Source organism: Carlito syrichta, unplaced genomic scaffold, assembly GCF_000164805.1.
Source record: "Carlito syrichta isolate Samal-C Ts95f unplaced genomic scaffold, Tarsius_syrichta-2.0.1 Scaffold303154, whole genome shotgun sequence".
Lineage (NCBI taxonomy): Eukaryota > Metazoa > Chordata > Mammalia > Primates > Tarsiidae > Carlito > Carlito syrichta.
The window spans coordinates 285,318-302,593 of NW_007247250.1; the positions used below are offsets into that span (position 1 = coordinate 285,318).

Below are 17,276 nucleotides of genomic sequence, written 5' to 3' on the forward strand. Positions count from 1 at the left end.
GGTGGCCGGGAGCAGCCACTGAACTCCAGTCTGGGTGACAGAGTGAACCTCCAACTCAAAAAAAATAAATAAAAAAATAAAAGTAAACATGGGCAGGGAGCACTCCTGCCATCATTTTTACCTGAGGAAACTGGGACCTGAAGAGAATTTGTAAACCAGCTTCCACAGTGCTCAAGGAGGCAGAGTCAGGATATGAATTTGGTTTGTGTGTCTCCTGGGTCAAACTTCTTTCCTCCTTCTTTGCTTCTCTCTTTCACTCTTGGGAGATAATTCCATACCATGGTTGAGCTGCCAATTTGCCAATCCCAGATTCTAGGGGGAAATTCCTCTTCCTTGGAAATTCTCCAGGAGCAGTGTGAAATGAGTCATGCCCAAGCTGCCATTTCAAAAGTAACCATCAATTATTTGTGTCCCTGCCTGCTTCTTGAAAGACTGCAAGATAGCTTAAAATAATTGGCAGCTATTATAGGACTATTAAATAAAAGACAGCCAGCTAGTAACAGGGGATTTGGCGGGGAATGATTGTGTCAAAAAATTAGGCTAAGACATACTGTTGCAGTTGTACACAAAATTTAGTTCTGAGCTTCTGGCAAACAAAAACTCTCTTATTAGTTTGTGATGTAACTCTGTACTTGATACGTCAGATATTATAAGCAATGATGATGTTTCAGTGATATTTTAAAATAAGAGATGCTGGCCAGGCACAGTGGTTCAAGCCTGTAATCCCAGCACTTTGGGAGGCCGAGGTGAGGGGATTGCCTAAGCTCAGGGATTCGAGACCAGCAGGGGCACCTTGGTGAGACCTTGTCTCTACAATAAAAAAAAAAAAAAAAAAAGCCGGGCATGGTAGCACATGCCTGTAGTTGTTACTTGGAAGGCTGAGGAGGAAGGATCACCTGAGTCCAGCAGGTCGAGGCTGTGGTGGTCGTGAGTGTGCCACTGCACTCCAGCCTGGGCAACAGAGTGAGACTCCTACACAAAAAATAAATAAGGTCGAGCTCGGTGCCTCAGCCTATAATCCCAGCACTTTGGGAGGACAAGGCGAGTGGATTGCCTGAGCCCGTGGATTTGAGACCAGCCTGGGCAACTTGGTGAGAACTTTGTCTCTACAATAATAAAAAAAAATTAGCTGGGCATGGTAGCACGTGCCTATATTTCCAGCTGCTTGGAAGGCTGAAGCGGAAGGATCACCATAGCCTGTGGTGACTGTGAGCGTGCCACTGCACTCCAGCCTGGGCAATGGAGTAAGACTCCAACTCAAAAAGTAATAAATAATTTTAAAAATAAGAGATGCTTCGGAAGGATTGGTTCTTGACCATTTTCATATTCTTTTTCCAAAAACTCCAAGAACGATTTAATCAGCTGGATTTTTGTTTTTAGTTTTTCTCTACAGAATTAAACTTAGAGTTTGAAGAATCCAGAGCAGGAGTCAGCAAACATTCTGTAAAGGGCCAGATAGTAAATATTTTAGGTTTTGTTGGTGAAAGCAACTATAGACAATATATAAACAAATGAGCATGACTGTGTTACAAAAAGCTTTATTTTAAGGCATCAGTTTCCTCATCTCTACAACAGGGATACGACCCATTCTATATAGTTACTGTGAGACTAGCATGAGAAAACATAGTCTAGTAGTCTGGTGCTGTCTGGCACCCGGCACTTACTCCATAACTTCTCTTCCTTTATTATGTTCCAGGGCCTACCTGCTCTGTCCCAATAAAGATTTCCAAGACTAGGCCTGAAACTTGTTCTCACTGAACGGTAAATCACCATGAGTTTTCTGCTTAGCTGCAACCCCATGATTTGATTTGGTGGTAGGAAGGGGAAGCTTTCTTCCCAGGGTATGAAATCAGACTGCACCTGTAGCTATCTGGACTCTTGGTAACCCTTCCTTAGAGACCTTTGACCTTGAGGCGGTCCCATTCTAATAAAAGTGCTCTTTGTGGCAATGCCTGATAACAGACATCTAAGCAAACCTTCCTGTGGTGCAATGTTTATTGCCTTTGAGGTCTGGTTGGTTCCCATTTGGATCAGGGTGGAGGAGGCAACACTTCTCTAGAGCTGCTTTCATCTGAAAGTTGAAAATCAGCCCTGGGAGGTCTCAAGGCCCAGGTGTCGGGTTTCCCAAGGTCACTCTGACTGACAAAGTGAGAACTTCAGGAAGGCTCTCTGCCTATAAAATTTCTCCCTCACTTGCTGGTTGATGGCCAGTAGTCTTTACCCCAGGCCAATACTTTCCACTCTGCTTTGGAGCCCAGACACCTGACAGTGAAGGGCCATGTGACTTCTATTTACATCTGGCGTGAGGCGACTGACAGCAGGTCTTTCCTGGAGACTGAGTATACCAACTCAGATCATGTGTAAGAACAGAATTCTGATCTATAATTAGTAGCAACCAGTATAGGAAGTAACCTACTATCTAGAAGTCAGATTTGTAGGAAGGCAGACCACTATCTCTGGCAACCTGCCAGGAAGCCAAATAATGGCCCCTGTAACAATCGCCTGGAATAGCCAGCACTTGGTTAGTAACTGACAGCTTCCCTAATTTTTGCCCCTGCTTCCAATTTAGGACCAACGAGAAAAACCAAATAAGCAGCCCTAACCAATTACACAGGATACCCCACTTTATAGCCCACCTGCGACTTCCCTGGCCAGGGGCTTCCCATCAGGGCATCTCTGAAGCCCTTGGCTTTTCTCGATGAGAGAGCTTTCCCACTCCTCTGCCTGCCTCTGAGTGTCTGCCAGAAGCAAGTGATGGTGGTTGCCTTCCTGCTGTAACAAGCTCTGAATTGTCTTTGTTCTCAAAAAAGAAAAGAAAACAACAACAAAGAAAATAGGCGGCAGGCCAGATTTGCTGACCCCGATCTAGAATAATGGTTTGGGACTCATGACAAGATCCCAGGCACAAATGGAGCACGACAGAAACTTGTATTATTTATCTTATCTAACAAACACTTAGAGAACACTTACTGTGTGCCAGATATTATTCTAAACACTTTACACCTAGGATGTCATTTAAAGCTCGTTTAAGTCCTGTGAGGTATGAGCACTGATGATCCCCATTTTACAAATGAGTTCATTGCTCAGAGAATTTAAGTGATGTCCCTGGAGTCACACACCTGGTGAGTGGCAGAGCCAACATTGGAATGCAGGAAATCTGGCAATGTCCCTGTCCTGCTGTTGGTGTTACTAGGAAAGAGTTCCAACTGCCCTGGGAGCAGCCTGATGACAGCGCCTGGTGTTCTGTCTATCCTCAGTGCCTGGGCCTTGGCAGACCTCAATCAGCTATCGAGGAGAAACAGAATGAAGGGCGAGTAGCAGAGTGCCTGTCCAGGCACAGTGATGATGACAGGGCCTATGGGACCCACGCAGGGGCTCAGCATGTCCCTTGTGCCCACTGCAGGGGACCCAAAGGTGCCAGTGCTGTACCAGGTGGAGCGGACGCGAACAGGGTCGAGCTTCTCAGTGCGTTCCGTGAAGGCCGTGCAACATGGCAAGCCCATCTTCATCTTCCAGGCCTCCTTCCAGCAGGCCCAGCCCAGCCCAGTGCAGCACCAGTTCTCCATGCCCACAGTGCCACTGCCGGAGGAGCTGCTTGACTACCAGGCCCTCATCCAACAGTATTTAAGGTGAGAGACCCAGAGGCTCCGAGCAGTGTTTTCAAACGCGGTTGTCTTCTGTTCGTGGGCCATGGAATCCTTTAGTGGGTCTTGACCAGCATTTCATTTTATTTTTTTATTATTTTTGAGTCAGAATCTCACTCTGTCACCCAGGCTGGAGTGCAGTGGCAAACTCATGGCCACCACAGCCTCGACTTGCTGGGCTTAGGTGATCCTTCTGCCTCAGCCTTCCAAGTAGCTGGAACCACAGGTGTGTGCCACCACACTCAATTTTTCTTGTTTTATTGTAGAGACGAGGTCTCACTAAGTTGCCCAGGCTGGTCTTGAACCCCTGGGCTCAGGCAATCCTCTTGACTCAGCCTTTCAAAGTGCTGGCATTACAGGCATGAGCCACTGCGCCCAGGCTTAGCTAGCATTTTTTTTTTAAAGAGTTGGAGTCTTGCTCTGTTGCCAGGCTGGAGTGCAGTGGTGTGCTCATGGCCACCGCAGCGTCAACTTACTGGGCTTAGGCAATCATTCCGCCTCAGCCTTCCCAGTAGCTGGAACTCCAGGTGCATGCTACCGTGCCCAGCTAATTTTTATTTATTTATTGTAAAGATGAGGTCTTGCCACGATGCTCAGGCTGGTCTCAAACCCCTGAGCTCAGGTAATCCTCTCGCCTTGGCCTCCCAAAGTGCTGGGATTACAGGAATGAGCCACTGTGCCTGACTTGGCCAGCATTTTAAAGATCCAGACTAGAAAATAGAATATTGGACTATCTTGTATGTGATAAAGGTAAGAATCCTTTTGTGACACTTTAGTTTTTTTGAGTCAGAGTCTCACTCTGTTGCCCAGGCTAGAGTGCAATGGCACAATCATGGCTACTACAGCCTGGACCTCCTGGACTCAGGCAGTCCTTTTGCCTCAGCCTCCCATGTAGTTGGGACTATAGGCATGTGCCACAATGCCTGGCTAATTTTAGATTTTTTTGTAGAGGGGAAGTCTTGCTCTGTTCCCTAGCTAGTCTTGAACTCTTGAGCTCAAGCTGTCCTCCCGCCTTGGCATCCCAAAGAGCTGCCATTGCATGTGTGAGCCACCGCACCCAGCCCCTTTTGTGAAACTTTAGTTTCAGTTGTGTGTGTTTCTGGTACGTGTGTCTATTGGGTCATAGTATAAAATACAGGAATTATTTCAGCCAGTACAGGCACTGGTACAGCTTACTGGTTAAAATATTGAAATGCTTCTCTAACCACTTGGTAAATAGCCACCTCCCAGTCCCCTGAGTGACCCTCTCTCCTCCTTCAGGCCCATGGTCCAGCAGCTTAGGAGTTAATGCGTGGCAGGGGTGAGTATCCTCTGGTACCCTGCTGGAGAGCTTTGACCATTTGGTCACTGCCTTTGCCTTAGTGCGTGTGTGAGATCTATCTATCTATATATTTTTCCTAACTACTAGACCACCAGGGAGCATGTTAAATATTTTGAATACCTGGTAAAATATGTTTCTTATTTGGAGCACACCTAATAAAGTTTCAAAATGCAGATACAGGGGAAAGAGCTCTGGGTCCAGACACAGGATAGACACATAGATTCTGGCCAGGGCTGTGTCTCTATTAGTGCTTACCTGCTGTGTGACTTGGCTCAACTCTCAGGGCCCTAGTTTCTTCATTAATGATGGGGGCAGGACACCTCATCAACAAGGGTACCTGTATAATGAACATTTGTATGCCTAACCCTGAGTTGTACCCCACATCTTTAAAATAAAAAAAAAATTTCAAAAACAAAAAAATGATCGAGGCCAGGCATGGTGGCTCATGCCTACAATCCCAGCACTTTGGGAGGCTGAGGCAGCAGGATCACTTAAGGCCAGTTCGAGAACAGCCTGAGCAAAATAGTGAGAGCCCATCTCTATAAAAAATATACAAAAATTTTAAAAAAATGAGCCAAGTGCAGTGGCATGCACCTGTAGTCCCAGCTACCTGGGAGGCTGAGGCAGGAAGATAACCTGAGTCCAGGAAGTCAATGCTGCAGTGAGCTGTGATCATGCCACTGCATTCCAGTCTGGGCCTCACAGAGTGAGACCCCCAATTCAAAAAGAAAAAATAAATAGAATTAACAATTGTGTTCCTCACTCGATTAGCCACATTTCAAGTGCTCAGTAGTCACATGTGGCTAGTGGCTACCATGGTGGACAGTGCAGATGAACATTCCATCACACAGAAGGGTCTATTGAACAGCATTCCAGAAGACAGAGTGAAAATTGCAGTACCTGTGAAGAGCACTATGGGTGGCTTCCCTGGAAATGGGCCTCTCCAACCAGGACACATGGTTCCCTACTGCTTAGAATTAGGTAACTCAGTCAGGCAGCCTGTTTCTGAATGTTTCATAAAATGAAGTGGTTAAGAGTATGAATCATGGGCCAGGTGCAGTAGCTCAGCCTGTAATCTCAGCACTTTGGGAGGCCGAGGTGAGAGGATTGTCTGAGCCCACGGGTTCGCGACCAGCCTGGGCAACTTGGTTCTCACCTCTACAGTAAAACACAGAAACTAGCTGGGCGTGTTGGTGTGTGTCTGTAGTTCCAGATACCTGGAAGGCTGAGGCGGGAGGATCGTCTGAGCCCAGCTGGTCGAGGCTGTGGTGGCCAAGAGTGTGCCATTGCACTCCAGCCTGGGCGACAAGACTGAGACTCCAACTCAAAAAAAAAAAAAAAGTATGAATCATGAAACCAGACTGTCTGAGTCCACATTCTGCCTTCTCCAATTTCTGAGCAAGCTACTTGAACTCTGCTTATTTCATTTATCCAAGGATGATCAAAGTACCTACCTCACGGGATGTAGTGAGGAATGCTATTGAATGTGCAGTGCTTAGAACAGTACATATTGTAGGATATGCCTTACACTATATGTGTTGGTGGGTTTTTGTTGTTGTTGTTGTTTTTTGAGTTGGAATCTCACTCTGTCACCCAGGCTGGAGTACAGTGGCATGCTCATGGCTACCCCAGCATCAAACTGCTGGGCTCCGGCGATCCTTCTGCCTCAGCCTTCCAAGTAGCCAGAACTACAAGGTGCACGCTAGATGTGCTGGTTTTATAGGCATTATCTTCTCCAGTGTTTGTTAGGAGGTAGGTCACTATCATTATCCACATTTTGCAGATGCAGAAATAGGCTCAGAGAGATGACTAACTAGCACAAGGCCACGTGGGTCACATGTGGCAAAGAAGGGATAACACTGTACTCCCCTGCCTGCCATGACAGGAGGGGAGCTATGAGGATGTCAGGAGTTCCTGTGGAAGAATGAGGGGGTCAGGGGAGGCAATGCTGACAAGAGACTCCCTCTTCCCTTTACTTTCAGGGACCCTAACCTCCAAGAAAGGTACCCAGTGGTGCTGAACCGAATTGCTGCCCAGGAGGTACCCTTTGAGATCAAGCTGGTAAACCCACCCACCCTGAACCAGCTGCAGAGAATGGAGCCCAAACAGATGTTCTGGGTGCGAGCCCGGGGGTATATTGGTAAGAGGACCCCATGTTCGGGAGGAAAACTCTCAGGGGTCTAGGCCTCCCACTCATTTTCTGCGTGGCCTTGGGTACATTACTTCCCCTCTTTGGGCCAGTTTCCTTATCTGCATGATGGGGAAGTTGGCTCAGCTCACCAGGGGCCTCTTAGCCTTTTGCATGGGAAGAATGGGGAGGTGACTATAATCCCAATGGAGGCCTTTCTAGGGAAGACAAGCCACCTCACTGAGGTTCCTGTCCAGGTCTTGTACCAACCTGAAGCAGTTCTCATGCACCCCTGCCCTCCCCACGTCACTACCTCCCTTATCTCATCCCTGCCCCCCCCCACTTTGTGCCAAGTGTCTTTGTGCAATGACTGATCTGCACCATCCATGCACGGGAGTCCCCTTCTTATCCACCTCCCTTCAGGTCCTGGCAAGCCCAGGAGCCCAGGGCTGATGGGGCTGGGACCTGTTGCAGGGGAGGGCGACATCAAGATGCACTGCTGCGTGGCTGCCTACATCTCGGACTATGCCTTCCTGGGCACGGCACTGCTGCCCCACCGGTGGCAGCATAAGGTGCACTTTATGGTCTCGCTGGACCACTCCATGTGGTTCCATGCCCCCTTCCGAGCTGACCACTGGATGCTCTATGAGTGCGAGAGCCCCTGGGCTGGTGAGTGTGGGGCCATGTGGGACAAGGGCACTGACTGGGGGTGGCAGGGCACCTGCTTTCTCAGGGGATGCTGCCTTCACCCCACTTCCTGTGGCACACGACATAGGTCACTTCTTCTCCTGTACTCCCAAGCTTTTGCATCCTTATCTTCAAGGTGACGGGGTGAGGCTTGATGATGGGACATCTGTTCTGCTCTAAATTTCTATGACATACAGAGAATATGATTCACTTGACCTAAGAGTCCTAGTTCTTGTCCCAGAGCATGTCAGATTCTATGAACCTGAGCAGATCCTATCACCCTCTTGAGTCTCTTATAACAGACAGTGGCATCCAAACCTGGTAGCCCATCAGACTGCCACTTGAGAGAGCTTTTCAAAATAAATTCTGATTCCACCCCCAAGATCCTGACTCAGTAGGTCTTGGATGAAGTCCAGCAGGCCCAGGAAACTATTTTTTTTTTTAACTTGGAGTCTCACTCTGTTATCCAGGCTGGAGTGTGGCGGCACGCTCATGGCTAATGCAGTCTTGACCTGCTGGGCACAGGCAATCCTTCTGCCTCAGCCTTCCAAGTAGCTGGAACTACAGGCGTGCACCACCATGCCCGGCTATTTTTTTTTGGTTTATTTCTTGTACAGACAAGGTCTCACCAAGTTGCCCAGGCTGGTCTTGAACCCCTGGACTCAGGCAATCCTCTTGCCACAGCCTCCCAAAGTGCTAGGATTATGGCATGAGCCACCATGCCCGGCCTAGAAACTTTTTTTTTTTTTTTTTGAGTTGAAACCTCACTCTGTCACCCAGGCTGGAGTATAGTGGCATGCAGTCTGATGGGCTACCAGGTTTGGATACCACTATCTGTTGTAAGAGACTCAGGAGGGTGATAGGATCTGCTCAGGTTCATAGAGAGAATCTGACATGCTCTGGGACAAGAACTGGGACTCTTAGGTCAAGTGAATCATATTCTCTGTATGTCATAGAAATTTAGAGCAGAACAGATGTCCCATCCTCAAGCCTTACCCCGTCACCTTGAAGATAAGGATGCAAAAGCTTGGGAGTGCAGGAGAAGAAGTGACCTATGTGCCATGAGGCCACCGCAGCCTCGACCTGCTGGGCTTAGGTGATCCTTTCGCCTTAGCCTTCCAAGTAGCTGGAACCACAGGCATTTGCTACTATGCCTGGCTTATTTTTTGATTTATTGTAGAGATGAGGTGTCACCAAGTTGCCCAGGCTGGTCTTGAAACCTAAGGCTCAGGCAATCCTCTCGCCTTGGCCTCCCAAAGTGCTGGGCTTACAGGCTGAGCCACTAGGCTCTGCCTAGAAACTCCATTTTAAGAGGCTAAGTGATTCTGCTGATTAACTTCAGTGGTTTCCAAGGTACTTACTACTTGGACATTCCTTGTAGGGGACAGAGAGAAACCTAGAGTCATTCATCAGTGTCTAGCTTCAGAACCCTGGTTGCCTTTCCAAGGAAGTACATTTCAAATGAAGAAAAGCCTTACTTTATAAAACAGGGACAAACTTTATACTCAGCTAAGGGGTACTGTCAAGATTACGTCACAATGCCAGATTAACAACTTTGAAGTTAGGACACTTGGGTTCAAGTTTAGCCTGATCCCAGGGCCAAGTTCCTCTCTGGACTTCAGTGGCATCATCTGGAAAATGGGACAAAAAATGCCTGCTTCATTTGACTCCTGCAGAAGCTAAGTGAGCTCTGCTATGTGTAAGGGCAACCAGCAGTTCTCTTCAAAAATGTGCAATTCGGGCCCAAAGCCCGAAGAAGAAAACTCCAGGCGGGGCAAGAAGGGAGGCTAGGCCTCATGGCCTCAGGTCTTCTTCCCTGAGACCCTTTTTCCCTTAGTGGTGGTATATTTCACAGCTTACCACTTAGAGGACCTCACTTGATTTATCAAGGGAACTGATAGGTTTCCTAACACAAGTGGCCAGAGGTGCAGCAGATCTGCTTGGCCAAGTTACTGGAGGAGGCTCAGAGCTCCTTTCTCTGATCTTTTTGAGGAAGCAAGCTGATATGTGAAAGTGCTTTAAACTGTCAAGTGGAGTTTCTGTGGGAGGAGTTACCCCCAGTTACCTCACAAAGAACTACTTAGAGATCTGAAACAGCCACAACACTCAGTGTGTTCTTATGTGGGACAGCCCTGTCCTGGGCCAGACCTTGTTTAAGAAGTACATTTGGAAGCTGGGTATGGTGGCGTGCACCTTATAGTCCCGGCTGCTTGGGAGACTCAGATGGGAGGATCCCTCGAGACCAGCCTGGGCAACATAGCAAAACCCCATTTCAGAAAAAAAGAAGTGAGGTTGTCTGTGCTAAAGCAGAGAAGTCATTCTCAGCCTTTTACTTGCCCACAGGTGGCTCTCGGGGGCTAGTTCACGGACGGCTGTGGCGTCGGGACGGGGTCCTAGCCGTGTCATGTGCCCAGGAGGGTGTGATCAGAGTGAAGACTCGAGTCTCAGAAAGCAAGCTGTAGCCAGAGTCTTGGCTTGGCCTAGGCTTCAAGGAGCTTCCTTCTACCGCCATTTCTGAGGCAGGACTCACAGTCCCTCTGGCCCACACATCCAATAAAGAGACTGATACCACTGGAGTGACTGGCCTTTAATTTCCCTGGGCCAGAACTGCAACCCTCTCTCTAGCTCCAGGGGCAGAGTTCCCAGCCTTCAGCCAGGCTGCCTCACTGGCTTGGAGTCCCACGGACAAGAGGACATTGACCCTCACCTGCACCACAGCCCCTGGCTGGAGAGGCTGTGTCAGACTTCTTGCACCATCTCAAGGCAACCCCAACCAAAGCTCATCCTGAGCCTAGCTTGGCAGAAGTAAGTCTCCCTGGCCTGCTGCAGATTCTCTTTGTTGAACTTCTGCGGGTTCCCAGCACCCCTTGCAGCCTTCCAGCTGCTCTCCATGTCTTCATCAGGGCCCTCCCCCATCCTGGGGTAGCCCCTCTCCCCACAGTGGCCTTAAGTCTAGGCAAGAGTTAGTCCAGCACTTCTTTGATGAGCAGTTCTTTGAGACTTGGGGGTGGCGTGGGAGTAAGCCCTGCCTCTTGCAGGGCCTGGAGCCGGGCCTCTGACTGGCGTTTGTCCAGGCCCAGGCGCCAGGAGAGCCGGACATGGGCCTCTAGAAAGGGGGCCAGCAAAGGGTGGGGGCTCTTGTCCCCCAGAAGCTGCAGGGCCCTCTCACAGCATGCCCGGGCCTCCCTGGGATCCTCCAGCTCCTGGTGGCACACAGCCAGCCCGGCCAGGGTCAGCAGGGGGCGGTCTGGGCCGGAGGGGGTGCCCAACTGGGCCTGTAGCTGCCAGGCGTTTGCCCAGAGTGCCAGAGCCTCACGATAGAGGCCGGTACAGGTGAGACTCTGTGCCCGTCGCAGCTCTGGCAGCACGAAGAAGTCTTGTAGGTCTGGGGCATGGCGCAGCTCAGGCACTGCCTGTAGGTGGCCCAAAAACTGCTCGAAGGCCCGGCTACGGCGGGCAATGGTCTCTGCAGTAAAATTCCGTCGCAGGCGCTTACGGGGAAAGGAGATAGCAGCCATGGGACCCCGGAACTGCCGCTGCAGGTTTCGATGCAGCCGCTCAAAGTCCGAGTAACGGCGAGAGATCTGGGCTGGTTGACGATCCGGCAGCCCTGGACCCGTCACGGCGAGGGTGTAGAGCTGCGGGGAGTGTGGGTGTCAGGGCAGGTGTAAGTTGTCCATGTGCCCTTTTCCTCCCTAGCCCCCATACTCCCAGCTCTGCTCCCCCACCTCTTCCCTTCACCCTGGGACTGGGCCCAGAGGGGTGGGGGCTTCCAGGGCAGAGCTAGAGATCCCAGTCCCAGCTTACCTGAGGCTTGTCTGAAATGACCCAGGCCCAAAGCAGCACGGGAGAAAGACAGACAGACAGACAGACATGAGATTCAGTGCCTAGGGCTGCTGCCCCTTTTGTCCCTTCTGTACTTTCTTCCCATAGGGCAGTTAGTTCTTCCAACAGCCCCTCTGGAAAACCGAAACCGAGGCCAATCTCTTGGGCCTCTGAGCCTATCTTTAGGACCAGCTTGGAGCTTGTTGCACTCTACACAACTGGCCCCCACATCCCTGGCCGGGCTATGCCAGACCAGACCCCAACTGTGAGAAGTACAATGGACTAGAACTCGAGAGTGGGACGTATACAAGTGTTCGTGCATGAGGCTTTTAGGTGGTGTGCTGGAGTAAATAACATTGCATCACAGATGGGAGGTGGTTCCCCCTTTTAATTCTTTTTTAATCTTTCTGACTACAGATTGAGAAGCTCTCAGTTTAGTATTTTTTAAAAAGCACTTCTTAAACACTTCTCATCTCCATTTTTTTTTTTTTTTTTGAGTTGGAGTCACACTCTGTCACCCAAACTGGAGGTCAGTGGCATGCTCTCTGCCACAACATCCTTGACCTGCCAGGCTGAGGTGATCCTTCCACCTCATTCTTCCAAGCAGCTGGAATTAGAAGTGCACGACACCACGCTCAGCAACTTGTTTTTTTGTTTGTTTGTTTTGATTTATTGTAGAGATGAGGTCTCGCTGCCCAGGTGGGTCTCAAACCCGCGGTCTCAGGCAATCCACTCACCTCAGCCTCCCAAAGCGCAGGATTATAGGCTGAGCCACCGAGCCCGGCTTCTCATCTCCATTTTTAAAGAAGAGCCAGAAAATGAATCTCAGGTCAGGGTCGCCTTTAGGCAACAGCATCTAGGAAGGATTTAATGACATATGAGGGGCACTCCCCCAAAAAAACCCCAGGATTCATTTATAAAAAATTGTGTATTTATTCTTACATGTTTAAACTGCAGTCACAGACTGGGTGTGGTAGGTCACGCCTATAATCCCAGCACTTTGGGAGGCTGAGGTGAGAGGATTGCCTGAGCCCATGGGTTCGAGACCAGGCTGGGCAACTTGAAGAGACCTCATCTCTACAATAAATAAAAAAATTAGCCGGGCGTGGTGGTGCGTGCCTGTAGTTCCAGCTACCTGGAAGGCTGAGGCAGAAGGATCACCTGAGTCCAGAAGGTCAAGGCTGTGGTGGCTGTGAGCGTGCCACTACACTCAAGCCTGGACAACAGAGTGAGAATCCAACTCAAAAAACAAAACAAACCCAAAAAACTTCAGTCCCCTTCAAAGTACTCTCTGTTTGATGCAATACACCTATTGATATGCTTTTTCTACTGCTCAAAACAGTTTTTGAACATGTCAATTTTGATGCCTTTTAGTGCTTCTGCCATTTTTTGTTTTACCTCTTTCACAATGGCAAAATGTTTCCCTTTGAGGACTTTTTTCATCCAAGGGAAATGAATCAGAGGCACTCAGGGTGAGATTGGGTGAACAGGGAGGGTGGGGCACAGGGGTCATGTTGTTTTTCGTCAGAAACTGCTGAATACTTAGTGTGGTGTGGGTAGTTGCATTGTCATGATGGAAGAACCAGTCACCTGTTTGTTACATTTCGGAAGGTTTCTTCTGCAAATCATGACACAACCTTCTCAAAACTTCCAGATAAAAATTCTGGTTGGGTGTTTGATCCGAAGGAACAAATTCCAAGTGAACTACAAGGGACCTGTCCTCCAAAAGACAATTCCAGTTTTTTGTTTTGTTTTGTTTTTTGAGTTGGAGTCTCACTGTCGCCCAGACTGGAGTGCAGTGGCCGCTCCCGGCCACCGCAGCCTCCACCTGCTGGGTTCTGGTGATCCTTCCGCCTCAGCCTTCTGAGTTGCTGGAACTACAGGCGCACGCTACCACGCCCGGCTAATTTTCAATTTATTGTAGAGATGAGGTCTCACTGCCCAGGCGGGTCTCGAACCTGTGGGCTCAGGCAATCCACTCACCTCAGCCTCCCAAAGGCGCAGGATTACAGGCTGAGCCACTGAGCCTGGCTCCAGTTTTTTTTTTTTAGTCTCTCCTCATAGTTTCCTTTTTTCTACTTTTATTTTTATGCTTGCTTCTCTTTATAGCAAGTGAAGCTTTCCACATATAGTAGTGCTATAAAGTTGGCTTTTACACTTATTTAAGGAAAAAATAAGTTCATTTCAGAAAAATGTTAAACAAAGGATAGTACAAGTTGCATTTTAAAATAGGACAAGAAGCCGGGCTCGGTGGCTCAGCCTGTAATCCCGTGCCTTGGGAGGCTGAGGTGAGTGGACTGCCTGAGCCCACGGGTTTGAGACCTGCCTGGGCAACTTGGTGAGAACTCATCTCTACAATAAATCAAAAAATTAGCCGGGTGGTAGCACGTGCCTGTAGTTCCAGCTACTTGGAAGGCTGAGGTGGAAGGATCACTGGAGACCAGCAGGTCGAGGCTGCGGTGGCCGGGAGCGGCCACTGCACTCCAGTCTGGGCGACAGAGTGAGACTCCAACTCAAAAAAATAAAATAAAATAAAATAGGACAAGAATCGGGAAGGAGGTACTGGGACTGAGATTCAGGAATACTAAACAAGGTGACCACTAAGCTCCTCGCCGCACCCCCCACCCCAGGTCTGAGAACCCAAACATGGGATAATCTAGAATAATGCTGAGCCAACAAGTTTAAAAGAGGAGTTAGCAAGCACTGGATGTTAAAGGCATACTAACACCAAACCCAGACTTTTCTCTCAAATTCGTTCTGCAGAACTGACAGTATTCTAGCCATCCCTGGTCAGTTAGGTTTGCCTACTGTATCCTTCACTCGAAGATTCAGAGACTTTAATATTCAGGATTTAAAAAGTTTAACAATAAAGAAACTTATTTTGCTTTTGTTCATCTCTGCATTTGCAAAGATGCACAAAACACTGTCGGCAGTGTTCTGCAAATGCAGAGATGAACAAAAGCAAGATAAGTTTCTTTATTGTTAAACTTTAAAATTTTCTATTTACTTTAGAATGGCAGGACACATTTTAAGACACACTGGTCTGTAATAACCACGTATGTTCATCTAGCTTTTATTTTTATTGCTAACTTTTTGGCAAGAAAAAGCACTCTATATCCATGATCTCATCTGATCCTTGTAATGTCCAGCCAAGATGGGTAATAATGGTGGTAGCTCCATTACTCAAGCCCTTTCCTTGTGCTTCCTGCTGTACCAAGTGCTTTTACCCCATGATTTCATTTAATTGTCACAACAGCACTGCAAGGAGGGTGTCCTTATCTCTGTTTGACAGCTGTGGAAGCAGGTTCAAAGAGGCGGCAAAGTGTTCAAAGACTTGCCTTAAGTCACAGCTGGTCAAATGGCCCAGTTGGGATTTAAACGCAGGTCAATCTAATTCCAAGGCTTGTGCTCTCCACCCCAGGAGTTATATGGAGACTTAGGGTCCCCACTGTACAGAGAAAGTGACTTGCTTCTCCAGACACCAGCCAGGGCATATTTGGCTATCCTGATCTATCTTGTCATTTCATTTCCATCTAGGTCCCAAGGGTCACCCCTATTCCTCCCTGCCTCTGAGCTGCTCTTTGGCTTACCCTTTCTGTGTAAGCTCCCTCGTCTACCTCAGGGCTCTGGGGCCTTTGCCACTTAAGACTCAATCATTGGAGTCAACCCCTGCTCAAACTGAAGGAATCACCCCATGGGTGTGGCCCTTTACTAACAGCAAATGAGAGGGGTGGCGAGGCCCAGATGTGGGACAGGGCTCCAGGCCCCCTTCCTGCTGAGTCAGAGGTGGAGGGGAGTGAGAGGCAGAGAGCTGCCACTGTCAGAAGTGGCAAGCTCAGCTGGGTTTCAGGCCTGGCTAGGAGCAGGACCTGACAGACCTCATTTTCCATGTCAGTCTCTCCTATCCACAGCAAGGAAAACAGGGACTCCAAGGCACTCCCCCCAACACTGCTCTTTACCCCAGCTCCCCCTTCAGCTCCCTAAATCTAGTCCTTAGGACAAAATTATTACGTAGTGGGTGGGTTTTCGAGAATCAGTTCACCTTGGTTACAAGAATGCCACAGCAGGCCCTAAATGCCAGACATCTTCAATCCAAAGTTAAATAATAATACTATAGCTGCCATTTCACTAGCACTTCATAATGTTAGACACAAGGCTCAGGGCTTTTTGTGCACTGTCTCAATTCCTGCTGCAATCCTCTGCATTATCCCCATTGCTCAGATGAGGAAAGGAGGATCATCAAAGTTATACACTCACCCAAAGTCCAACAATGGGTAGTAAATGGGGTTTGAATCAAGGCTGGTCTGCACTCAAAGCCCATTTCTTTAGCCACTAACCCATGCAACTTGGGTATCAAATCTGACCCAAATAATATCCTTTCCTCTGTATCTTACATCTTGCTGCAGTTTGCAAAAACCCTGTGGGCTGGGTGGAGAACACACACCAGTTTGCTTAGTCTCAAAACCAGGATAAAAGCCAGGTCCTATTTTACTCAGGAAAACTACATCATTTGAGGATTTGCTCAAGTAATAACCCATTTTTGGCCTCAGTTTCCCTATTTGTAAAGTGGGGCAGCCATTTATAACTTCACAGACCCCTCAGGAAGTTGGCGTCATCCCAACTTACTCTTAGTCATACTTCTAGACTCACAGCCCAGGGTTCCTGGACCCTCACTCACCACGTACTTGGAGGGCGGGTCCTTGACAACGTTGGCACTGGTCACCTCGAAGAGCAGCCGCTGGGGTACCAGGGTGTTCCGGGACTTTTTCCAGAAATTCTGCAGTTGTTGTGCCAAGAGCTGACTGCCACGCTGCCCATCAGGTGGGGGGCTCCGTTCTGCACAATCACATGATCAGTCATGTCAATGGGCCTAGGCCCAGGGTCCACACAGACCATTGCCATGAGCTCACTCATCCTCCCAACACGAGGTAGGATTTATCCCCATTTGACAGAAATGGAAACTGAGGGCCAGAGAGGTACTAGGTGCCAAACACCATGCCTGGCAGACACTAAGGGCTAAATGAACATCTCCCCCAAACAGCTAGCACATCATTTCTAGTTGTATTCCAGGCCCTGTACATTCTGAACAACCCTGAGATGAGAGAGAGTGCACCCATCTGACACAGGGGAAACTTGGCTTGAAGAGGTGTTGCGACTCTCTCAAGGTCACACAGCCAAGAAGTGACTGGTGGCGCTTTCAGAAGTGTGGGTTTCTGCTGCATCAACTCAGGGCGCCCTAGGTGCTCTCGGGAACGCGGCTGGGATGCAGGCCTAATCAAGCCCCTGGGGTCCCGCCTTCGTCCTCCCGCACTCGCCTGCGTCGTCTCCTGACGCCCTGTCCCCGGAGGGCAGTGGGTCGAGGCCAGCCTCCTCGTCGTCGTCGTCCTCGTCGTCCTCGTCGTCCTCGGCGCTGGTGAAGCTGAGGGTGCCGCTGAGTCGGGAAGACAGGCCCTCGGCGTCGTCGTCCTCCAGTTCTGAGCTCTCTGGGAACTGCTCGGCCTCGGGGCCCGCCGCCGCCTCCCCGGGGCCGTCGCCGCCTAAGGCGTGTCGCAGCCGGTGCAGGAGCCGGGAGGCCATGGCACCCTGGGGGGAGCGCGCAACGCTGGGGCCCGGGCCTGGGCGGAGGAGGACCCCCGCCCCGCGCGGGGAGGAGGGGCGGAGCCCGGGCCGG

General features: G+C 49.4%; 2 protein-coding genes across 3 annotated transcripts in view; one reads left to right on the top strand and one right to left on the bottom strand.

The window, feature by feature from the left end:
* Positions 1–10,356, top strand: part of ACOT8 (acyl-CoA thioesterase 8) — a 13,537-nt gene extending 3,181 nt beyond the window's left edge. The window contains exons 3-6 of the mRNA XM_008057928.1: positions 3,404–3,629; positions 6,948–7,105; positions 7,568–7,762; positions 10,124–10,356. Coding sequence (XP_008056119.1) covers positions 3,404–3,629; positions 6,948–7,105; positions 7,568–7,762; positions 10,124–10,242 — 698 coding nt within the window. The 3' untranslated portion in view covers positions 10,243–10,356. The remainder of the gene's footprint in view (positions 1–3,403; positions 3,630–6,947; positions 7,106–7,567; positions 7,763–10,123) is intronic.
* The window catches only part of SNX21 (sorting nexin family member 21), a 7,031-nt gene continuing 104 nt past the window's right edge, over positions 10,350–17,276 (bottom strand). Inside the window, exons 2-4 of one of the 2 annotated variants that reach the window (XM_008057925.2) lie at positions 16,921–17,188; positions 16,284–16,441; positions 10,350–11,418 (exon numbers count right to left, since the gene is read on the bottom strand). In XM_008057925.2, coding sequence (XP_008056116.2) covers positions 10,744–11,418; positions 16,284–16,441; positions 16,921–17,188 — 1,101 coding nt within the window. In that variant the 3' untranslated portion in view covers positions 10,350–10,743. The remainder of the gene's footprint in view (positions 11,419–16,283; positions 16,442–16,920; positions 17,189–17,276) is intronic. The other variant, XM_021712273.1, reaches the window with a different exon arrangement.